Source organism: Heterocephalus glaber, unplaced genomic scaffold (assembly GCF_053883595.1).
Source record: "Heterocephalus glaber isolate CG9 unplaced genomic scaffold, H.glaber_assembly_v1.0 deba00001457, whole genome shotgun sequence".
Taxonomy (NCBI): Eukaryota; Metazoa; Chordata; class Mammalia; order Rodentia; family Bathyergidae; genus Heterocephalus; species Heterocephalus glaber.
The window spans coordinates 43,585,370-43,610,551 of NW_028258305.1; the positions used below are offsets into that span (position 1 = coordinate 43,585,370).

Sequence of the window (25,182 nt, forward strand, 5' to 3'; positions counted from 1 at the left end):
TGGTGCCTGAACAAGCAGTCTCTGCCAGTGTGGTTAGTGTCTGAGCTGGGATCTCCATTTCAGTGTTGCCTGGCATGTGAACAGAGTTCCCTAGGAGTGAAACCCCTTGCTGTCCCTGCAGATCACGACAGCTGCTAGGCTCCCCCTGGAGTCTGTGTCACTGGCCCAGTCTGCCAGAATCGTTCCTCCCTGGAGCCCTGGTGCTCACCTTGCTTCTGCATAGATCCATGAGCTGGGAGCCTGGCAGAGAGTCCAGGCTGTTTTATTTCCTTTTCTGTGCTGTGTTCTGTCTCTCAAACTTCTCTGTACCTTTTAATTTTCCTGTCAGTTCCTTCCCAATTCCTAGCAATCTACTTCTCTTTTTTTCCTCCCTAAGTTGTTATTTTCCATTGTCTAGATTCTGGATCTCAGAAAGGCTGGATTTTGCTGCTACTCACCACTCAGTCGTCTTGATTCTCCCCTGAATCTCAAATGCTATACTTAGACTCATTCTTCCTCCCTTTAGATTAAAACCAGAGCAACATAAATTCATCTGTTTCATTATATTCAAGTTTTTTAGGCCTGATTATAAGCTTTGTGGCAGAATTTGTTTTAGCTAATGAATGTGGTTCTAAGAAACTGTAAGACATGAGGAAAAATGATGTTTGCAAGCTGAAAAAACTTATTTTAGAGGTTGAAGTTTAATCCAGGTGTGGTGCCACATACCTGTAATTCCAGTACTTGGGAGGTGGAGCCAGGAGGATCACTGGAAGTTTGATGCAAGCCTGGGTTATATAGCAAGACTCTGTCTCAAAAAACCAAATCAGGGTTGGGGATTTGGTTCCGTGGTGCCGTACCTGCCTCTCAAGCGCAAGGTCCCGAGTTTGATCCCCGGTACCACAAAAAAAAAAAAAAGAAAAAGTTTGTTACAGAAATTTATTTCCATAGTCTAAGATAACTTTCCTTCTTGTGAATTCTAATCACTCTGACACAGATTGCTAAGTGGCTGTGGGTAGATTGCATAATCTCTCTGAAGTATCTTTGTCATGAAACTAGTAATGCCTTCCCTTAAAGGGTTAGTTTTAATTAGGTAGTAGACTGCTTTGAAGATGAAAATGTTCAGCATTACAACTGTCCTATTACAGGTGAATCGTTAGTATCAGGTTTGTGGATAAAAGGTTTCCTAAAGCTTGCAGTTAATTAAATGGGGCTGAAGTAATTATTTTGTACCTGCTTACTTCATGGTTGTTTCCTTCACCTAAATCTCCAAATTTCTTGGGAAAGATGGAACCTTTGAATTTTATTTATTCTGAGGACTGTGTCATGGAGCTAGGTGGAGATTAAAATGCTCTCATGGTGAGAGACATAATACACTAGTGCAGTGTAGTTAGGATGGTGTGCCTTGCATTTTACACAACCCATGTAATTTGCCCGAGGTCTTCCAACTTTTGTGTACTAAGCATCATTTAGAGGCCTTCATTAAAGTTGTTCTCTATCCAGAGATTCTGGTTCAGCAGGTTATATTTCTAGAATCATGATGTGATTTCTGACTCAGGTAGTATGAGTTTGAGATAATTCTGAATGGAACTGAAAAAAGTCGCTAAAATGAGAATGGCCAATAAATATACAAACTCAGTTAAATTGATATTCAAGGAATTATGTACTCAGATTATTTATTCTGTGTGTTTGTGTTAGTTACTTTTCTCACTATTGAGACAAAATACCCAATACTCAAAGCTAAACAAGGAAAGGTTTATGTAGCACACAGTTTGTAGAGGTTTCAGTTCATAGTGGCTGGCTCTAAAGCAGGATGGCATGGCAGAGGGGGATTGCAGAGGAGAAATAGTTCATGACGGGCAGAAGGCAGCAAAATAGCAAAGTAGCTAAGCAGCACCCAGCAAGTGACAGCAGCAGCCCTCTTTCTGCCCTTTATATTCTGTAGGGCAGGTAGCACTCGCACCCAGGGTGAGCCTTCCCATTATCCACATCCAGAACTATGCCAAACCAGTCAGTGGACTAGTTTAGTAATCACACACCCTTGATTCCAGCATCACACATTTAATCCCGTCATCACATACTTTAGATCCAGCCACCTCCGAAAAGTCCCATTTATGACCACATGAGGCTTTGGGGGAACGTCTAGACAAGAGCCATAACAGTGAGTGTATATATGTTTAATTCTATTGTACATAGAACTTGTTGCCAAAATATGTTTGGGCTGGGCATGGTGGTGCATGCCTATAATCCCAGCACTGGTGAGGCTGAGGCAGGAGTATCACCTCGAGTTCAAGGCCAGCCTGGGCTACATAGTGAGTTCAAGGCTGGTCTGAACTACATGGAAAGACTCTGTCTCCAAAAAAAAAAAAAAAAAAGTTTGAGAAATTTTAGTACCTGCAAATGCAGCATGAAAAAAGATAAGCTTGATCAAATAAGATTGTGAAATAATAATGGGTAAATATTAGAGCTAGCAGAGAAAAATACTAATATAAGTTAGATTCTTCAGGACAGTTTCAAGAAAGAAATGGGTCTTAAATGATAAGCAGTTAGATCTGATTAGAAGAAATATGCTGGCCTGGGCAGAGGCATGGCTCATTGGTATAACACCTGCCCAGCAGGCACAAGGCCCTGGATTAAGTCCCACGAATAGTAAGCCAGGCATGGTAGCATATGCTTATAAACCTAACACTCTGGGAGGCTGAGACAGGAGGATTACAAGTTCAAGCCTAGCCTGGGCAATTTAGTGACTTAGAAAGATCCTGTCCTAAATTGAAAAATAAAAAAAGGGCTGGGGGTGTAGCTCAGTGTGGAGGCCCTGGGTTCAGTCCCCATTAATACACACACACACAAACACACACACACACTCACAAAATAGATAAGTAAAACAGTTTGTAGGTAGGTAACCTAATTTACAGGTATTTGTGTAGTGACAAATATACTTTAGAACACATGATGTTGCTTTCTCGGTGACTAAGTTTTGAAGATATGTTGTATATATGCTTTTTAAACTGACATGCACACAGATTGCCTGGGGATCTTGTTACAGTGGTTTCTGATTCAGTAAGTTTGGGAGCAGAGCTTGAGGTTCTGCATCTCTGAAGAGCTCCCAGACAGATGACCCTGTGTTGCTGAGATGCAGACCATGTACCAAATAAAGAACGCCTTGCATGAGGAGTTGAGTCAGGTGGTGTTGAAGCACAAACCCTGGGAGGCCACACATGCTGTAGGATGGACTGTTGGAGCCAGCACAGTACTGTGGTGGTGAACTTGGTGTGTGTGGCACAGCCAGCTGTTTGTATTATTAGGAGCTCTAAAAAGTTTACCACCACTGGTATAGTATAAGGAGCACCGTACTGTATTGGAAAGGAAAAACATTTTCCTATCAGTCACCTGTTGGCCATCTGACCTCCGTCTAGGGCAGGGATGGCAGACCCATGCCACGCGTGCCGCAGTGGGTACACAGAGCCCTCTGTTGCCACACGAGCCAAGCCCCCCAGCGTCACCACAGCAGCTAAGCATCAGATAGCTGCACACAAAGCACACCACATGCAGACTTTGACCTTTCAGTACAGAGTGGTCTGTATCATTGAAAGCTACGTTACTGTGTTTTTCTTTTAAGACTAAAGATGTTAATGTATGAGTTATTTTTTTCCAAACTAAAACCTCAGTATTCAGGTTTATTTACAGTGTCGGCACTTCGCGATAAATAAGTGGGTTTTGGGTTGCAGTTTGGGCACTTGTCTCTAAAATGTTTGCCATTACTGATCTAGGTACTGTAGTTAATATATCTCTGAGCTTCAGTATTTTTACTCTGTTAAAGAGTAGTACTGCAGAAGACAAGGGTCTGGGGAATTGTCCTTTTAAAAAGTATTCATTGTTTATAGTCGGTGTATTGCTGATGAAGTATATGATGTATATTGTTGAGTTGCCTCTCAAGTTGTCTCCCCATACTAAGGCTAGTGTATGAGTAGCTGACTAGTGCTTCAGGGGTACTTAACCTAGTAAGTGCTAGTGTATTTGCACGTTAACGTGTTTGTCATCCTTAATTATAGACATTCTTGTGTTTGAATTTCTAATTGCTTTTCTTTTTTTGTCTTTTAGTACCAGTGTGTGGTCTTGCAGCTTTAAAACTAGATCATAGTAAATTGTATTAAAGCACAAAACTAGAAATTAGTCTTTTTGGCAAAAAGTCTTCACCAAGTGAATGTTATTTCTACAGAATATACTTGGATACTTTAATCATATATTATACATACTTCTTTGGATTGTTAGTAAATCCTTGCTTTTTTGTTTTTGTTTTTTTGGTGATTGAACCCAGGGTCTTGAGGATACTAAACATATGCTGTACCACTGAAATACATCCCTAGTCCCTAATAACTATTTATATGTGGTTTTTGTTGTTGTATTTTGGTTTGCTTTTTTGAGACAGGATCTCAGTATATAGTTTAGGCTGGCCTTGAATTCACTGTGTAGCCCAGGCTGGCCTCGAACTCAGAGCAATCCTCCTGACTCAGCCTCCCAAGTGCTGAGATTATAGGTGTGTGTCACCATGCCTACTGCTTGTAGGAACATAAATGAATAATTGATGAGAGGAAAGTGAGAGCTCTTCTTTAAAGTAATATGAATGCTGGGCATGATGGTGCATGCCTGTAATCCCTGCATGGACTATACAGCAAGACCCTGTCTCAAAAAACTGAAAAAAAAAAAAAAAAGTAATATACACTGTCTTCCTGGCAAGCATGAGGTCCTGAGTTCGATCCCTGGTACCAAAAACCCCCACAAAAAATAAAAAGTGATAGAGACTAAAAATATAGAAGGAATGCCAGAATTAGTCACGTCGTAGTAGTGCTTGGTAATGGCAAATAGTCATTGCTAACATTGTGGTGTGGAGGTTTGTTCAGGAGAGAATACTGGTGAATTATTGGCTTAATATCTAGTGAAATAAGAAGGAACAAGTGATTTTACATCGGAGAAGCCCAGCAGGCACCAGTTTGACCAGGTAATCGTGTTTAACCACACATTTCCCCAGTGGTGGCAGGGAAGAGTGGATGTCGTATGGCCAGCATCATTTTTCATAAAGCTTTTCAAAAGTGTGTGGCCTAAATCTGATTGGAGGGACATGAGCTAGACCCAGATTGAGGAGTTGTTCTAGAAAATGGAAGGTCTTAAGGGCAGAGCCATGAAGGAAATACAGGAAGAGACTGAAGTACTTTTCCATGTTGAAACACAGGGGGTCTGATAGCTAAATCTAGTCTAAATAGGATCTTGGACCTGAGAGACATTGTTGAGACACTGGTAAAGTTTGAATATAATGGATTGGCTTTGTGTTAAAGTATGGTTGTAATGTAAAGTATCCTTATTTTGGGAGGTGTATACCAGAGTAATTATCATAGAAAGATTATATGTACTCCAAACAGTCATACACCTTTTCTTGAAACTTTTTTGAAGGAAAAACAAGAAACTAAACATACTTTTTTCATTATAATTTTTGTATTTCTTTATTTCTGTGTTTACAGATGATTACATTGTTCTGTATTTGTGGTATGATTCAGTAAATGCTGGTTGAAAAAATAGTTTTTTTCCTCCACAGTTTTTATTCGTGCATATTAGCTACATATATTAATGAATTTTATTTCAGTAGATTTGTACATGCACATAACATACTTTAATCACTTAGATTCCTCTCTTCTTTCTTTCCTTTCCTCTTATCTAATACTCTCACTTTCACTTTTCATTAAAATTTTTTTGTAGTACTGGGGATTGAACCTGGGCAGTGGTGGTGAACCTGTGGCACATGTGCTGCAGCCGGCTCTTTGTTATCCCTGAAAGCTCTAAAAGCTTTGCCGTCACTGACCTATGGTCTTTGCACTGAGCTACATTTCCCAGCCCCCTTTTCTTATTTTGAGATAGGGCTTTGCTAAGTCACTAAGTGGCCCAGGCTGAACTTGAAGTTTAGATCCTCCTGCCTCAACATTTTAGAGTGCTGGGATTACAGGCATGTGCCACCATGGCAGGCTTTGCTTTTACTTTCTTGTCATCTTGAAAAAATTCCGTATATTAGGAAAACCCTGCAACATTTGTGTTTCTGAGTCTGGCTTATTTTACTCCAAATGATGTCTAATTCCATCCACTTTTCTGTACTGTGTATGTGTGCACTCGCACATGTGTGTGTATGTGTGTGTGTATCACATTTTCTTTATCCATTCATCTGTTGGGTACCAGGCGGGTTCCATACCTTGGCCTGTGTGTATTGTGCCCCAGTAAATATGGGTGTGGATGTATTCCTGTAGTATGCTGACTTTGATTCCTTTGGGAATATACTAAGGAGTGATATAACTGAATCAAATGGTAACTCTATTTTAGTTGAGAAACTTCTATAGTGATTTACATTCCCACTAGCTGTGTAGAAGGGTTCCTTTTGCCCTGTATCTTAGCAGAATTTAATGTTTTTTGTATTCTCGATAATATCTGTTCTGACTGGGTAAAAGGGAATCTCAATGCAGTTTTGATTTGTATTTCCCAAAAGTATTCTTTTTTTTTTTTTTTGGTACTGGGAATTGAACTCAGGACTTTGCGCTTGCAAGGCAGGCAGTGGTACCACTGAGCTAAATCCCCAGTCCTCCCAAAAGTATTCTTGATTATCCAAGAAAATTAAGAGTTTTATTCGTGTTAATAGAAATAATAATTTGTTTTTAATGTCTTTCAGAAAGCAGAAGTTGATGGTAGCTTAAGTGACAGCCATGTATCTCCTCCAGCCAAACGCACTTTGAAACAACCAGATTCTGTTTGCAAAGACAAATCAAAATCACGAAGTACTGGCCAGCGAGAGGAATGGAACATATCAGCTGGACAGGCCAGGTGAGAAGGGAGAACTCATTCATTTTTTCATGAATTATTTGATGTGAGTCAGGGCTGATGTTAATCCTAATTTTCTTAACTTCTGAAAAAAAATGTATATTTATTTACAAATTTTGTTAAGTTTATAATTTTTTTTTTGGTACTGGGGATCAAACTTAGGACCATGCGCTTGCTAGGCAGGCAGCAGAACCACTGAGCTAAATCTCCGGCCCCTAAGTTTATAATTTTTGTGTAATTTTATTTTCTCTATGCTGTAGTGTGTGTGTGTGTGTGTGTGTGTGTGTGTTTTGTTTTTTTTTGGTATTGAGTACCTTGCACTTGCAAGGCAGGCACGGTGCCACTGAGCTAAATGCCCGGGCCAATGTATTTGGTTTCTTTTTTTTTTGTAGTTTGTCTTAATGAGATATATGTGATAGAAATTATGTAATATTAGGGCCGGGGATTTAGCTCAGTGGTTTTGCTGCCAGCTGTGCAAGCGCAAGGACCTGAGTTCAATCCTAGTACCCCAAAAAATAAAAAAAGGAATTATGTAATAATATATTACAAAAGGAATAAGGATTTTGATAGTTTTGAGCATGCTTTCATATTTATAGTCCTGAAAATTTCAATAAAACATAGAATTAGGTTTATATTTTTTATTGGAAAATAAAATCTCTCCCTTCTAAGATTTTTGAATATTTTACTTGAATGTAATGAAATTTTAATTTTAGGCGTTTGTGTGTGCGTTTGTGTGTGTGTGTGTGTGTGTGTGGTACTGGGGATCAAACTCGGGACCTTGCGCTTGCTAGGCAGGTGGTGGCACCACTGAGCTAAATCCCTGGCCCATGAAATTTTAATTTTAAAGAAATCTTTTCATCTATGATCTTTTTTTTTTTGGTACTAGGGATCGAACTTGGGACCTTTCCCTTGTGAGGCAGGCGCCCGAACCACTGAGCTAAATCCCCGGCCCGCCCTGTGATCGTGTTCTGAACTTAAACTTCGTTGTGTTTTTCAATATATATAAAAAAACTTGGGGGTAGGGATTTAGCTCAGTGGTTTCACTGCCTGCTGCGCAAGCCCAAGGACCCGAGTTTGATCCCCGGTACCTAAAAAAAAAAAAAAAAAAAACCAAAACACTTTACTCAGCTTCAAAGTAAATCGTACTAATTTATGTAGATATGATAGGCTTACACATACACAGAAAGCTTTGGGACTGTATAGACTTTGACAGGCCGTGTGCATTTAGTGAGTGGCCTGTAGGAGACATGCCTATTACATTGTGTTCCATGAGAGGTATCACTTCAAGGTTTTTATTTTTCATTGCCTGAGAACTATATAGAAAAATGCATGAATCATAGTTTGTTAAATATTTTTTCCCCTTGCCTACACTCATTCATTTGTGAGATGCAACAGGTCTGCATGTTATAATGATGTTACTTAAAATGAGTAGGACCACCTGGGCATAGTAGTGCTGCCTGTACCCTGTAGTCCACGCTACTTGAAAGGCTGAGGCAGGAGGATCACTTGATCCTAGGAGTTCAGAACCAGACTGGGTAACATAATGAGACCCTGTCTCTTAAGAGAGTAAAAAAGAATACTGCCATTTAATTACACTTTGTCACTTATCTACCTGTTGTAATCTGTATCCTACACTTACTAAATAAGTGAATCAGGCTTTTTACTAGATAAATGTTCCTAAAATGTTCTTTAGTGTTGCTCTCTGTTCACTTGTGCGTGTATAATACACTAGACTTAGCCAACTAGTTTTTTTTTTGGAGACAGGGTCTTGCTGTGTAGTTCAGGCTGGGCTCAAACTCACCATGTAGCCCACGCTGGCTGTGAACTCACAGTGATCCTCCTGCCTCAGCCTCCCAAGTGTTGGGACTACAGGTGTGTGCCACCATCCCCGGCTTATCTCTCTAGTTGGTTTTCATGTAATTTTTGTTTATTTGTTTGTTTGTTTGACTTTAAGAAAATTTCTTTTATTGGTACATTTTAGGTATACAATATGTTTACATTTATCATTGGGTGCTTGTACCTGTACATGATGTATCTTGGTTCTTATTTTTACCCCATTACCTGTGCACCCTTCCCTATTTGCATAGATTTCATTTCCATTTTTTTTTCCATTTCTCATAATTTTCCTTTCCCTTCTTCCCTTTCCCCTTCCCCTCCCACCACCCCTACACCTTTGGACCTTTTCCTATTTCAAATTATCAATTATTCATTTTAATCATTTTAATCCTTATTTACACTTTCAGTTTCTCACACTAGTGAAACTATTCGATATTTACATGTGTATCCTATTTATTTCACTTAAGAGTATGGCCTCAATATGCATTCATTTAGCTATAAATGTCTCTAGTTTGTCATTCTTTATGGCTGAATGGTACTCCATTTTATATAAAAAACCCACATTTTCTTTATCCAGTTTCCAGTTGATGGGCACTTGGGCTGTTTCCAAGCTTTCGCAATTACGAACTGTGCTGCTATAAACATGGGTGCACATATATCACTGTGGTATGATTCTTTTTTTTGTTTTGTTTTTGGTACTGGTGATTGAACTCGGGTCCTTCCACTTGTGAGGCAGGTGGCGGAACCACTGAGCTAAATCCCGGGCCCCAGGTATGATTCTTTTAATTCTTTTGGGAAGATACACAGCAGGGTAATAGCTGGGTCAAATGGGACCTCTAAGCCTAATTCTTTGAGGTATCTCCATACTGATTTCCACAGTGGTTGCGCCAGTCTACACTCCCACCAACAATGGAGAAGGGTTCCTTTCTCTCCACCCCCCACCAGCATTTGTTATTGGTTGATTTCGTGATAGCAGCCATTCTTTCTGGGGTGAGGTGGAATCTCAGTGTTATTTTCATCTGCATCTCTCAAATGACCAGTGATGTTGAACATTTTTTCATATGTTTATTTGCTGCTTTTACTTCTTTGTCTGAGAAATGTCTGTTCATTTCAGATGCCCATTTTTGAATTGGATCTTTGAATTTGGGGGTCTGATTTTTTTCAATTCTTTATATATTCTAGATAGTAGCCCTTTGTCTGAGGTACAGCTGCTAAAAATTTTTCCCCACATTGTAGGTTGTCTCTTAGCTCTGTTGGTGGTTTCTCTTGCAGTGCAGAAGCTTTTTAATAAGATGAGATCCCAGTTGTTGTTTCTTTGTGCTAGTTTCCATGCTACTGAGGTTTTGTTCATAAAATCTTTTCCTATGCCAATCTCTTCAAGAGTTCTACATAACTTATCTTCCAGCAAGTTTAGTGTTTCTGTCTTAATATTTAGATCTTTAATCCACTTTGATCTTAGTTTAGTGCATGGTGATAGGTATGGGTCTAGTTTTAATCTTTGGCAGGTTGAAATCCAGTTTTTCCAACACCATGTATTAAATAGGCTATCTTTCCTCCAATGAGGGTGGTTGGCTCCTTTGTCAAAGATGAGTTGGCTGAGTATGTCTGAAGTTGTTTCTGCATCTTCTAATCTATTCCACTGGTCCTCAGGTCTGTTTCTTTGCCAGTACCATGCTGTTTTTATTACAGTAGCTTTGTAGTATAGCTTCAAGTTGAGTATTGTGATACCCCCAGCCATGTCTCTGCTTTCATGTAATTTGACCTTGTTCATGTGAAGCTGAGTATGATGGGGTATACTTAATCCCAATTATGCAGGAGGCAGGGCAAGAGGATCAAAACTAGGAGGCCAGTGTGGACAAAGTAGTGAAAACCCATCTCAAAACAGTGAGCTGGGGGTATAGCTCAGTGGTAGAGTGCCTGTTGGTGTTTGAATCCTTAGTTTTTTTTGGTACCCGGGATCGAACTCAGGTCCTTGCGCTTACCAGCAAGCGCCGAAACCACTAAGCTAAATCTGTGGACCTGAATCCGTAGTATTGAGGGGAAAAAAAAGGTCTTAAAATATTTTGAGGAGGTGGGATGATGATTGTACTTTTGTTTAGGTATCTTACAATGCCATATTTCTTTCTTTTTTTTTTGGTACCAGGGATCTCAAACTCAGGACCTTGCACTTACAAGACAGGTGGTGGCACCACTGAGCTACATCCCTGGCCCTGCCATATTTCTTTTTTAAAATGTTTTAAGTACATTTTCTTTATTGAAAATGTAAGCTTTATGAAGATGAAAGCTTAAGTAATGAATACTTATTTTATTGTTTCTGTTTTGGTAGAAGGGTAATGTTTAACAGTTCACACAATTTAAAAAGTTAAAAATATTTAGTTCGTCTAGTAATATGAATAAATGCTCTACTGCCAGAATTAGGACTTTAGTGTTATAGATATCCTGAAAAGAAAATGCTATTTGACCTATTGATTCAGCAGAACTGAATTTTATTTATGTATTTATTTTTAATTATTTTATTTTATTTTTATTTTTTGGTACCAGGGATCGAACTTGGGATCTTGGGCTTACAAGGCAGGCAGTGGAACCACTGAGCTAAATCCCCGGCCAGCAGAACTGAATTTTAAGGAAAATTTATAGTAGAAAATATTTTAGATTTTGAGATAATAGAAAAATCAGGACTGTAAATTTTTGTAGATAAACATAAAATCAGGATTTATTTAAAGGCTTGTGTTTGTTTTTATGTTAAGAATCTGATAATTCTCACTTCTGTATTTTGGTGACCCTGCTCTATGAGCATCTAAGTTAAAATTATAGAAGTCCTCTTGGGAAAATAATTTGTCAGAAATGATAATTCATGTTCAGGAAAAATTGAATATAGATAAGACTTACATTAGCTATGAAAAAGAATGAATCCTAAAAATCACTAGCTTCTTTAAAGAAGTTACTGTTGATTGGTAAAATAACTTTTCCTTTTAGAAATAGGTAATTGAAGATAAGGCTAAATGTGGATCCTAGAGATTGAGTCTTCATAAGATAAATTCCTAAATGGATTAAGATAAATTATTTTCTTTGGGGAGCAATTTGGGTTTATACATTTAGGGGCCTGTGTTTATCAGCATAATTTTTTTGGTGATGCTGGGGATTGAACCCAGGGGCTCATGGTACTACTGAAACTACATCTCTAGCTCAATATAGTTTTAATGATTTTTTTTTGGTAAAAGAATTTCTTTAGTCAAAAAAACTTTAGTGTATATTCTTTATTTTATATGTAGGAATTCATAAATACTCAAACTTAAGTTAAATGTTGTAACAACATGTATTTTGAGTGCAGAATACTATTTTGTTGGCTTTTGTGGGCTGATATTTATTTAGCCACTAGACATTTATTCAGTCACTTATTATCTGGAGCTGTATGTGTTGGGGGAGGAAGAAAGCCTACAGAAAGAGGTATGTATTTATGTCTCTAGAATACTAGAAGGGCATATGCTGGGGTACAGACAAAATTAAATCTTTGTTTGACTAACAAAGCACTTAGAACACCTTTGACATTTCCTCCTGTGGCTCTGTGATGAGCGAGTAGAGAGGTTAGGCTAATAGCTGCTGTGCCAGTTGGCAGAGGCACATTGGAATTGACGGGTGGCAGTGGTTGGGTAAGTTCTGTCACAAGCCTCTGAAATGAGGCTTAGAATGCTGCTCATACATCAAGAAATAATTGGGTTTTTATGGGAAGAGGAAAATAAATGATCTTTTTTATGTGTGTTTTTCATGCTAGGGTTTGAACCAAGGGCCTTGCTCATGCCAAGCATGCACTGTACCACTGAGCTACACCCCCGGCCAGTAATAATTTTTTTTTTTTTGTACCGGGGATCGAACTCAGGACCTTGCGCTTGCGAGGCAGGCACTGGAACCACTGGGCTAAATCCCGGCAATAATTTGTAAGACTAGTGTTGCATTGGTATACACTCCGGAGTGTTTAAAGCTATAGAAAATTCTAATGTAATAATTACCTGATGTAAGGTGAAACTGTATTCATTAAAAAGAAATCAGGAAACAGATCCTAGGAAAAGTTCTCTACTACCTTCCCTTTTAAAAATAAACAAGTTGGGCCAGGGATTTAGCTCAGTGGTTTTGCTGCCTGCTGCGCAAGCGCAAGGACCCGAATTCGATCCCTGATACCAAAAAAAAAACAAACAAAAAAACCAAGCTGGGGCTAGGTGTGATGAGGCTGAGGCAGGAGGATTGCTGTGAGTTCAAGGCCAGCCTGAAGTACACAGTGAGACCCTGTCTCCAAAACAAAACAACAAAACACATAAGCTGGCCTGGGAGACTGAGGCAGGAGGATCACCACAAGTTCAAGGCCAGCCTGAACTACATAGGGAGACCCTGTCTCAAAAAAAAAAAAATTTAGTTTGAGATAGGCTCTTGTTAAGGTCACTAAGTTGCCCAGGCTGTGGTCCAGCTTGCAGTTTTCCTGCCTTAGTCTCCCAGCGTGCTGGGATTACAGGTGTGCACCACCACATCTAGGCAAGAATTGACTCCTTTAGAGCAAACAGATTTACAGTGTTGCTTTTCCCAGTGATGTTGCCATTGTTCACACAAAAGTTTTAGATTTCTTTCCTTTTTTTTTTGTGGTACTGGAGAACCCAGGGGTGCCCTACTACTAAGCTACATCCCCATCCCTTTTTATTTTTTATTTTTATTAGTACATGTTTGCAGTACATAATGATTACATTCATTGTGGGGAGTTGGCACATGTACATAATTATTTTTTATTTTGAGACAGGATCTTGCCTCAAATTTGTGATCCTTCTGTATCAGCCTCCTGAGTACCTGGGATTACAGGTGTGTGCCACCAACCCCTGCATAGATTTCTTCTGTGGAACGATTTTAGGGTCCACATCTTAGTGTTATTTTCGATTTCTTTTGAGACAGGGTCTCACTCAGGCTAACCTTGAAGTCACAGCAGTCCTCCTCCCTCAGCCTCCTAAGTGCTGGGATTACAGGCATGTGATACCATTCCTGGCTGTATTTTATTGTTTTGAATAATTTAAATGATATAAAATTTCAGCTATTTAGTCTTATAGCCCCATTTGACTTAGTATCAAGTGTGAATAAGCTGAATTAATGTTACTAAAGCTAAGGTATAAATTTGAAATAATACAATAGATTTTTCTGTGTGGTTTTTTTTATTTTTGGTACTGGGGATCAAACTCGGGTCCTTGCGCTTGCGCAGCAGGCAGCGAAACCACTGAGCTAAATCTCCGGTCCTCTTTGTGGTTTTAAGTGGATTTTGAGAATGATCCTGGAGAATTTCAGAAATCCTTGTGCATTGGCGACATTGTTAGAATACACATACCAGTTACTTTTAGAGTTATATCCATATGCTTGGAGTATCATGCACATTCTATACGAAAATGAACTGTTCTCAAGATTTTTGTTTATTTTCCATGGTGAAGGAGAGGTCTGGAGTTTGGATTTTTGGTGTTTTGTTTTTATTTTTTTGAGAGAGGGTCTTACTATTTAGTTCAGGCTGGCCTTGAACTCACTATGTAGCTTGGGCTAGCCTCAAACTTGCAACAATCCTCCTCCCTCAGCCTACCTAATGCTGGGATTACAGCCATGTGCCACTATGCTTGGCTTGTTTTTGTTTTTTTTTTGAGACAAGGTCTTGCTCTGTTGTTCAGGCTGGCCTTGAGTTCACTGTGTAGTCCAGGCTGGATTTGAATTCATGGTGATCCTCCTGCTTCAGCCTCCCAGAATGCTGGATTTCAGGTGTGCAATACTATGCCCAGCCTTCCCCTTTGTTTTTTAATCTTTGGAAATAATTCATTTTAGGGTCAGGGATTTGGCTCAGTGGCTTTGCTGCCTGCTGCGCAAGAGGAAGGATCTGAGTTCCATCCCCGGCACCACAAAAAAAAAAAAAAAGAAAGAAAATAATTTATTTTAAAACTATCTTAGTTTGAAATTTATTTATTTTGGTCAAATGAAACCATTAGATACTATGTGTTGGCAGGCTACTTAATGCCTCACTTAAATCTATGCTGCCTGTTAAGCTTTAGTCTTTTCCCTGGGGTTGTAATTCATAGAGTTGATGACAGAAAGACTTCAGTGTATAATCTGTTATGAAAGCTTTTCTTGAAAGAATCAAATGACAGTATATTCTGTTAATTCATACATTACCAATCTTAGGGTGAAATAAATTTATCTTGTAAAAATACTATATTTCCAACATTTTATTTATTATTACCAAGATTTTAAAGATTAAAATAATAAGTCCAGCAGTATTGCTTTTCTTGCTTATCTAAACAAATGCCACTATGCTTGAGTGTTAAATATAACTGTGTTCTAGGTTAACTTCTCAGCCTGGCACTGCATTACCGAACGGACATAGCAGCTTATGTGAGTATTCTGTTACAAAACTGCTCAGTATTTAAATCTTATATTGGTGTTAGATTAAGCATTAACGTGGAGAAAAGTAGAGTGATTTAATACTGTGCACAGCATACAGTTGGATAGATTTTAGTCATTGCAAAAATGTACGTAATTATTAAATTTTGAGAAATCAGTATAACTAATAATTTAAAATACGACATGATAAAACAGCTATGGAAAATTTAAATTGAGTATTTAAGCCATTAAGAAGTTATGGTCAACTTTTGTAGTCTTTTAAAAGTAATTTTGTGTTTTGTTTTCTTGGTTTTGGTATATTGTATGTTGAAATGGAAATGCCTCTGTTTTCCTGTAGCCCTCCGAAGCCATCCCCTTCGAGGGGAAAAGAAAGGGGATGGAGACCTTTCTTGCATTAATGGTGACATGGGAGTTAGGAAAAGCTGCCGTTCCAGGAAGAACAGATTTGAGAGTGTGAACCAGAGTTTGCTATTTGATCAACTAGTGAATAGGTATGAATTTTTTTTTTTTTTTTGGTACTGGGGATTGAACTCTGGTCCTTGTGCTTGTGGGGCAGGCGGCGGAACCACTGAGCTAAATCCCCAGCCCTGGTATGAATATTTTTACAGTGTGCAGGTTATCTTATTTTATTTTAATTAATTAAATAATTTTTGTACCAGGGATCAAACTTAGGACCTTGTGCTTGCCAGGCAGGCTTGGTGCCACAGAGCTACATCCCCAGCATTTTATTTTATTTTTTAAAGCCAGCGGTATTTTAAAAAATATTTTGAGCACTGACTTAGCAATGAATACAATTCTTTTAAAACTCAACAGTAGGGCTGGGCATTTAATTTAGCTCAGTGGTGCTATGCCTGCCTTGCAGTCCCAAGGTCCTGACTTCAGTCCCTGGTACCAAAAACAAAAAAACAAAAAAACTTAACAATAGCTGGCAAAAATAGTTCTTTAGTCAGGCTAGTAGATTTAATATAATTTGTATAATAGCTAAAATTTTCTCCTATTTTAGCTCATGTGCAGTTAGATAATATAAAAGTAATTTTATTTGAACTTCACTACTATAGTCCTTTGCTGTGTGCTTAGTTAGTATTTGTGTTTTTCATAGTTTTTAAGCTATATTAATTCTCATTGATATATAACATATAGTAATTTTGCTTAGTCAGGGTTTTGAGTTGAAGCTGGGCTTGGTGGTTTACACCTGTAATTGTATCACTCAAGAAGGCTGAGGCAGGAGGATTACAAATTTGAGCCCAACCTGGGCAACTTAGTAATTTAGTGAGACCCTTTCTCAAAATAAAAGGTCAGAAAAGGAATGGGGATGTAACTCAGTATGCAGGTCCTGGATTCAGTCCCTCATACTGGGGTGGGGTGGGGGAAATTTTGACTTGAAGCTGTTTCAACCCTATATTATTATTTTTATTTTATTTTATTTTATTTTTGTTTGTTTGTTTGAGACAGGGTCTCAATATGTAGTTCAGGATAGCCTTGAACTGACTGTGTAGCCCAGGCTGGCCTTGAACTTGCAGTGATCTTCTTGCCTCAGCCTCCTGAGTGCTGGGATTTCCAGGTGTGCACTGCCACATCTATTGAGCCTGTATTTGTGGGATTGAGTCATCTAACTAGTGAGTGAGCCTAGCTAATGATCAGGTCAGCATCTACATCCAGGAAATTCTGTTCTCAGATAATACATTGTCTTTGTTTGCTGCTACAGTAACAGAATGCCACAGGCTGGGGGAACAATTATAAAGCGATTTCTATCTGGAGTCTAGGAAGTCAGAACTACAGGGCCTGAATTTGTTGAGGGCTTTGTTGTTGCATTGTAACATGGGGGAGGTGTCGCAGGGTGAGAACATAGGGAAGAGAGAGGAAGAGGACAGGAGGGGATCAGGGGCTCCATTCAACTCCTCCTGATTATGAGCAGCTTAGGGTAACCACCTCAGTCCCTTTGCAAGGGCGTGTACTTTGACCTAATAACCTTTGAAAGTCCCGGCTCTGACCAGTATTGCACTGGGGATTGGATTTCCTGCATCTGAACACTGGGGGACATTGAAACCAGAGTGCACATCATCCTTCTTGGTCATAACAGTGGTCGCAGTGACCTGGAGAGGGAGGTCGGTGTCTTCCTGTTTGACAGGACTGGAAATAACACAGGATAGCAGTCGACCAAGGTTGAGGTGTAACTTAGTGTTTACTTAGATCTGGATCTGAACATACAGTACATAATATAGAAATGTTTGTTGTTTGTTAAAAACATAAGGTAAAAATTGTTAAGATGTTAGCATACATTTCTTGGCTTTCAGTATTCTGCCCAAATTTTAAAAATATCTGTCCAGTTAGCCTTATTTGCCTTTAAACCTTTTATAAATTGTTTTGTTTTTTATATATTGAACTAGTTTTCAGTGCCAGGGATCTAGTAATTGTTTATGGTGATATTATGGATTGATTTATTTATTTGGAGCCTTATATTTTTTATTTTAATAAAAATATTAAGAGAAGACGTTCTAGTTTATTTTTTTAATTGGGCATTGTTTTCTGATGGATACTGGTGCTGAGAGAATTCACTTGGAGTATCATGCAGTTACGTATCAGAGATGAGTTGCTTTACATGTTGTTGAAGAGCCCTGTCTGAACCCTGGTGTGATTGTGACTGCAGTACTGCTGAAGCTGTACTTCAAGAAATGGACAATATTAACATCCGACGGAATCGGCGATCAGGAGAAGTGGAACGACTTAGAATGTGGACAGATACAGAATTTGTGAGTACATCAACTGTGGCAGTTTTTGCAAGTATTTTTTTAATACTTGTAAGGAATGAATTCAAAGGAGACCATGCAGCAGTTGTTTTTTTTTTTTTAATTAACAACTGTTCTTTCCTTTTCATTTACAGCCTGGTTTGGGATTTTATTACTTCTTTTTTTTTTTTGAGTCTTGCTATATAGTTCAGGCTGGCCTTGAACTCACGGTGATCCTCCTGGCTCAACCTCCCAAGTGCTGGAATTATAGGTGTGTGCCACCAGGCTTGGCTACTTGCTTTTTTTTTTTTTTTTTTAAATCTGTTTCCCCTGTGCTGCACCCTTCCCAAAAAGAGCCTCTACCCTTGCCAGATGGATCATTTTACAATGCAGCTCTGACTCTGTTGCTCTTCTAATTTGAACCTTTAATGGTTTTTTAAATTGCACTGAAGTAATTTAAAACACCTTAACCTTTATATTCTGCTTTAAACTTTATCATCTCAGACATCATTGCCCAAATACAAACAAATCATTCTGTTCTCTACGTTTTACTTCTGTGAGTACTGCTGGTTAATGGCTGTTGCAATGCTACCTTTAATTCTGGCTTCTTTCCATTGCTGCCTCCTTTCCTACTCCATAATAAGAGGAAGGTCTTCTGTCCCTTCAATTGTAGAGTACTTTGTACCTCATTTTTTTTTTTTTTTTTTTTTTTGGTACCGGCGATCGAACTTGGGTCCTTGCGCTTGTGCGGCAGGCGGCGAAACCAGTGAGCTAAATCCCTGGCCCTGTACCTCATTTTTTTGTCTTGTTTGTTTTTCTTTTGAGGATCTCGTTATGGAGTCTAGGCCGGCTTTGAATTTGAGGTCCTCCTGCCACATTCTCAAAAGAGTTCTGAGATTACAGGCCTGAGCTACCCTGCCTAGTTTAAACTGTGTGTGTGCGTGTGCATGTGTTGTGTGTGTGTATGTGTGTATGTATATTACTGAAGAGTTACATTCCCAGCCAGGCCTTCCTCCTCAAGGTCTGATTAAGTTGCATGTTGCCCAGGTTGGGTTGGGTTTTGTTTGGCTTTGTTTTTCAGGTTGGATTAAAATTTGTGAGCCTCCTTGCTCAGCCTCCCAGAATGCTGGGATTATAGGCATCCACCTCCATGCCTGGCTTTAGACTTACTTTATTTTCTTTGATAATTACTTGACTTATGCCCTTCAATAGGCTATGATTTGTTTCAGGAGAAAGTATATTGATGGTATTAGATGTTTTTAATATATTTTGGGGCTTTTTTTGTCCTTTATACTTATTGGATTTAGGAAGTTCCACTTTTACAAATCTTTGACATGCAGATAGTTGCTAAGTAAATGTTATGAAGCAGGCATGTTTTGTTGGGTTAATTTTTGTTTTTTTGAGACAGAACCTTGCTATGTAGTTTAGCCTAGATGTGAACTTAAGGCAGTACTCCTGCCTCAGCCTCTTGAGTACTGGGCTTATAGGCATGTGCCATCCTGCCCACCTAGTTAATATTATTTATAGCAGAGAATAAATGCCATGTTAATATTTGACAGATTTCTTTTTTTAAAAGGAAAACATGGACATGTATTCAAGAGTGAAAAGAAGAAGAAAATCACTGAGAAGAAATAGTTATGGGATACAGAATCATCATGAAGTTTCTACTGAGGGTGAAGAAGAAGGTTTGTAAAAGCACCTTATAAATACTGGAAAGTTCAAGTTGGGGGGAAGAAAATTACATTAAGTAATATGTGTACAGTATTGCTGGGTAGGTGAGTTTAGTTTTTGAAGTCTTATGTAATTTGAAATGGTTTTTTGGGACAAGGTCTCACTTTGTAGTTCAGGCTGGCCTTGAAGTCATTATGTAGCCCAGGGCAGCCTTGAACTCTTGGTAATCTTCCTGCCTCTGCCTCCTGAGTGCTGGGGATTACAGGTGTGCGCCACCACATCTGGTTACAAATATTTTATACAGTAGTATTTGTGGGATAAGAAATGTTGTATTTTTTTTTTTGTTGTTGTTGTTTTTGCAGTACCAGGGATCAAACTCAGGACCTTGTGCTTGCCAGGCAGGCACGGTGCCACTGAGCTACATCCCGGCCAAAAAAATATTGTATTGTGCTGATTTTCTCTACAACCTTGAAATTTAACCTTCCAAAACTAGAATTAAGCTTTCAGATGTTGTGAGTAATATGTAAAATCTTGTGGTTTTAGTCTTCTACTTACTCAGCACCTTTAAAATTTTTTGCCCTAATATGCTTGTGTTATTGTCAGTTCTTGTGATTAAAAAGTTCATCATGGGTATGTTGCATTTGGGGAAAGTATGTCTATAAATTTTCTTTGGACTTTCAACTATAGCTGTAGTCAAACTGTTATTTTAAAGTAAACTTTTTTTTTTGGTACCGGGGATCGAACTCAGGTCCTTGCGCTTGTGCAGCAGGCAGTGAAACACTGAGCTAAATCCCCGGCCCCAAAAGATATTTTTCTTTTTTTTGGTACCGGGGATCGAACTTGGGGCCTTGCACTTGTGAGGCAGGCAGTGGAACCACTGAGCTAAATCCCAGGTCCCTTAAAGTAAAGTTTTAGGATCTAGGTACATGATAACTTATTTTATTGTGCAACTAGATGAATTATACAGTAATTATTCATGTCCAGAACTAAACTATCATCTGCCTCCTAGAAGTATGTTTCATATCCAGGGCTACCAGCACACACCTGTAATTCCAGCACACAGGACGTTGAGGTAGGCAGATTGTGAGTTTGAGGCCAGCCTAGACTGTGGTAATTCAGGACCAGTCTGGACTACATAGCAAGATCCTGTCTCAAAAAACAAAACAAACAAAAGTAATAAAGTCTGTTTAATGCTTCCTTCCAGTTCCTATCTTCATTCTTATACCAAAATGTGTCTAATTCATATGTAACTATTATCTACATGCCTAACAACCATTATCTGCCAACAAAAATTGCTCTAGCTGTAACAGTAGTATTTACTTGGAGAGCATATTTTTCTGAATGACCAATATAGTTATTATTTGTGTGCTAATCATACATAATTAGTTTTTGTTTTTTTTTTTGGTTTGTTTTTTGAGACAGAGTCTTTCTCTCTCTCTCTCTCTCTCTCTCTCTCTCTCTCTCTCTCTCTCTATATATATATATATATATATATATAGTTCAGGCTGGCCTCAAACTCATGGTGATCCTCCTGTCTCAGCCTCCCGAGTGCTGGGAGTACAGGTGTGCACCACCATGCCTGGCTCTTCATAATTATTATGATTATTTTTGGCACCAGGGATCGAACTCAGGACCTTGTGCTTTTGAGGCAGGTGGCAGAACCACTGAGCTAAATCCCTGGCCCCATAATTAGTTGGGTTTTTTTTCCTATAATTAGTTTTTTAAAAATTTATTTATTTATTTATTTATTTATTTATTTTTGCTTAAATTCTTTTATTGGCACATTTAAGGTATACAGTACATTTACATTTATCATTGGGTGCTTGTACCTGTACATGATGTATCTTGGTTCTTATTTTTACCCCATTACCTGTGCGCCCTTCCCTATTTGCATACTTCGTTTCCATTTTTTTTTTTTTTCTTTTCTCACCATTTTTCCTTTCCATTCTTTCCTTTCCCCATCTCCTCCCACCACCCCTACCCCTTTGGACCTTTTCCTATTTCAAAGTATCAATTATTAGTTATTAATCCTTTTAATCCTTATTTACACTCTCAGTTTCTCACACGAGAGAAACTATTCGGTATTTACACATGTGTGTCCTATTTATTTCACTTAAGAGGATAGCCTCAATATGCATCCATTGAGCTATAAATGACTCTAGTTTCTTGTTCTTTATGGCTGAGTAGTACTCCATTTTATAAAAAAACCCACATCTTCTTTATCCAGTTTCCAGTTGATGGGCACTTGGGCTGCTTCCAAGCTTTAGCTATTACAAACTGTGCCACTATAAACATGGGTACACATATATTACTGTGGTATGGTTCTTTTAATTCTTTTGGGAAAATACCCAGCGGAGGAATAGCTGGGTCAAACGGGACCTCCAGCCCTAGTTCTTTGAAGTATCTCCACACTGATTTCCATAGTGGTCATACCAGCCTGCACTCCCACCAACAATGGAGAAGGGTTCCTTTCTCTCCACCCCCCACCAGCATTTGTTATTGGTTGATTTCGTGATAGCAGCCATTCTTTGTGGGGTGAGGTGGAATCTCAGTGTTGTTTTGATCTGCATCTCTCGAATGACCAGTGATGTTGAACATTTTTTCGTATGTTTATTTGCTGCTTTTACTTCTTTGTATGAGAAATGTCTGTTCATTTCAGATGCCCATTTTTGGATTGGGTCTTTGAATTTGGGGGGTCTGATTTTTTTCAGTTCTTTATGTATTCTAGATAGTAGCCCTTTGTCTGAGGTACAGCTGCTAAAAATTTTTCCCCACATTGTAGGTTGTCTCTTAGCTCTGTTGGTGGTTTCTCTTGTAGTGCAGAAGGTTTTTAATAAGATGAGATCCCCCCCCCAAAAAGATGAGATCCCAGTTGTTGATTCTTTTTGCTAGTTCCCGTGCTGCTGAGGTTTTTTTCATAAAGTCTTTTCCTATGCCAATCTCTTCAAGACTTCTGTGTAACTTATCTTCCAGCAAGTTTAGTGTTTCTGTCTTAATATTTAGATCTTTAATCCACTTTGATCTTAGTTTAGTGCATGGTGATAGGTATGGGTCTAGTTTTAATCTTTGACAGGTTGAAATCCGGTTTTTCCAACACCATTTATTAAATAGGCTATCTTTCCTCCAATGAGGGTGGTTGGCTCCTTTGTCAAAGATGAGTTGGCTGAGAATGTCTGAAGTTGTTTCTGCATCTTCTAATCTATTCCACTGATCCTCGGGTCTTTTTCTTTGCCAGTACCGTGCTGTTTTTATCACAGCAGCTGTGTAGTATAGCTTCAAGTTGGGTATTGTGATACCCCTAGCCATGTCTCTGTTGCCCAGAATTGCTTTTGCTATTCTAAGTCTATTCTGGTTCCAGGTGAATTTTTGAATTGTTTTCTCTAGTTCTGTGAAGTATATTGTTGGAATTTCAATTGGTATTGCATTAAATCTATATAGTAGTTTTGGAAGTATGGCCATTTTCACTATATTGGTTCTTCCTACCCAGGAACAAGGGATGTCTTTCCAATTTCTTATATCCTTCTCGATCTCCTTTTTCAGGGTGCTGTAGTTTTCAGTGTAGAGGTCTTTTGCTTCCTTTGTTAGATTGATTCCTAGATATTTCATTGTTTTGGATGCTATTGTAAAAGGAATTGTTTCCCTAATTTCTCTCTCAGTGAGTGTGCTATTTGTGTATAAGAAGGCTATTGTCTTTTGAGTGTTGACTATAATTATTTTTTAATTGTGCATTGAGTGAAGTTTGCTGTAGTTTGGAAAAAAATTTAAGTCATATTTTATTATTGCTTTGTGCTTAAAAGGTCCTAAATAAGTCCAGATATCAGGTATGACTTTTGTCTATTTTATTTATAGATAAAGAGTAAAGTATAGATTTATTTATTTTACACTTGATCTTAGCCAAAAAGCCGAGAAGCAATAAATTTATTTATTTTAGCAGAGAATGGCATCGATAGGAAAAACTTCTTAAACAATTATTTAGGTTGATTTTTTTTTTTTGGTACTGGGGATCGAACTCGCGTCCTTGTGCTTGCAAAGCAAGCGGCGAAATTGCTGAGCTAAATCCCCGACCCGGTTGATTTTTAATTATATTGATTTGTGTTGTATCATAAAGGTTGACACTTTTTACATGTTAGCTTTGCAAAAAGAATAATGGATAAAATGTAACACTCAGTTCTAGAGTGGGGCCAGTGTATGTGGATTAAACATGCTGATTTTTTCCCTTTCTTTTTGTTTGTGGGAAACCAGAATCTCAAGAGGAAGATGGAGATATAGAAGTTGAAGAGGCAGAAGGAGAAGAAAATGATAGACCGTATAATTTGAGACAAAGAAAAACAGTGGATCGATACCAAGCACCTCCAATAGGTAGGTGACTATAAATAACCTTTTTCTGTAGCTGAGTAGTTTATTCTGCCCTACTACTTTTTAAATTTTTAAATTTTTTTTCCCACTGGGCCTCGTAGTGTGCTCATGTAGTCCCAGTTACTCAGGAGACTTGTGTCCAAGAGTTTGAGACTGGTCTGGGCAATATAGCAAGAACCTGGGCCAGGGATTTAGCTCAGTGGTTTCGCCGCCTGCTGTGCAAGTGCAAGCACCCGAGTTCAATCCCTGGTACCAAAAAAAACAAAAACAAACAATATAGCAAGAACCCATCTCAGAAAAAGGAGACACATTTAAAAAATTGGCATCTTTTGTAGGTTTTATATGTCTTTTCTGCATGTACACGTATGCATACACATGTAACTAAAAGACAGTTAAAGTGCATGGTAACAACATTTAAGTACATAGTGTACATTTTATTTGCAGAAGTGTATATTTAATAAATACTGCGAATGCTTGTGGATTACCTTTTTTCCCCCCTAGTACTGAGGGTTGAATTTAGGGGTGCTCTATCACTAAACTATGTCCTTACCTCTTTTTATTTTTTAAAATTTTGAGATAGGATCTTGCTAAGTTACTCGGTCTGGCCATGAGCTTCCAGTCCTTCTGCCTCAACCTGCCAAGTGGTGGGATTACAATTATGCATATATTATTTTATAGCTTTTTTAGTACTCCCATTTATAACAGTTAATTAGAAGAAATATTTCCATGTACTAGGTGGTTAGGTAACTTAACCTCATAGGAGTGATACCTTGCAGCTTGACCAACAACCTAGGTTTTTTTTTGTATTTTGGAAAAGGAAAAAAATTAAAAGTTTACCTTAATGCTGCCAAATCTAATGACTCATCATCTTTTTGGGAGATAGTTTTTTGTTGAGTTTTTTCCAGCTCTTCCAAAATTTCTATCATTATTGATCACTTTTTAAAAAAAAACAACTGAGATGTAACTGATATACCATGAAATTCACCACACTAGTTGTAAAATTCATTAGTTTTAGTTGTCACCACTATCTTGATTCCAGAACATTTAATTACTTACACTTTCCCCTCTGCCTGCACTTCCTTAGGAACTATTTATCTACTTTCTATCTGTATAGTTTTTTTAAAAATTAATTTTATTGGTACATTTTAGGTGTACAATATAATTCTGCCTGTATGGTTTTGCCTTTGTGACTTTTTGTTTCCCTTTTTCACTTAGCATACTTTCAAGAACCTAATTTTTTTTACTAAAAAAAAAAATTTTTTTTTTTTTTTTGAGACAGGGTCTCACTGTGTAGTTCATGGTAGTATTGAACTCACTATGCAGCCCAGGCTGGTGTTGAACGCCACGAATCCTG

At 38.3% G+C, this 25,182-nt stretch overlaps 1 protein-coding gene across 19 annotated transcripts in view; it reads left to right on the forward strand.

Moving 5' to 3' along the window:
* The window catches only part of Atad2b (ATPase family AAA domain containing 2B), a 168,161-nt gene that overhangs the window by 35,259 nt on the left and 107,720 nt on the right, over positions 1-25,182 (forward strand). For 15 of the 19 annotated variants that reach the window (XR_015453239.1, XR_015453238.1, XM_087216627.1 and 12 more), the window contains 6 exons: positions 6,683-6,834; positions 15,017-15,066; positions 15,413-15,566; positions 17,687-17,825; positions 19,378-19,486; positions 23,715-23,831. Coding sequence is in view for 17 of the 19 variants with exons in the window: in XM_087216621.1 (XP_087072747.1) it covers positions 6,683-6,834; positions 15,017-15,066; positions 15,413-15,566; positions 17,687-17,825; positions 19,378-19,486; positions 23,715-23,831 (721 nt within the window). In the remaining 2 variants the exon portion in view is untranslated. The remainder of the gene's footprint in view (positions 1-6,682; positions 6,835-15,016; positions 15,067-15,412; positions 15,567-17,686; positions 17,826-19,377; positions 19,487-23,714; positions 23,832-25,182) is intronic. The other 4 variants (XM_087216616.1, XM_087216619.1, XM_087216620.1 and 1 more) reach the window with 2 other exon arrangements.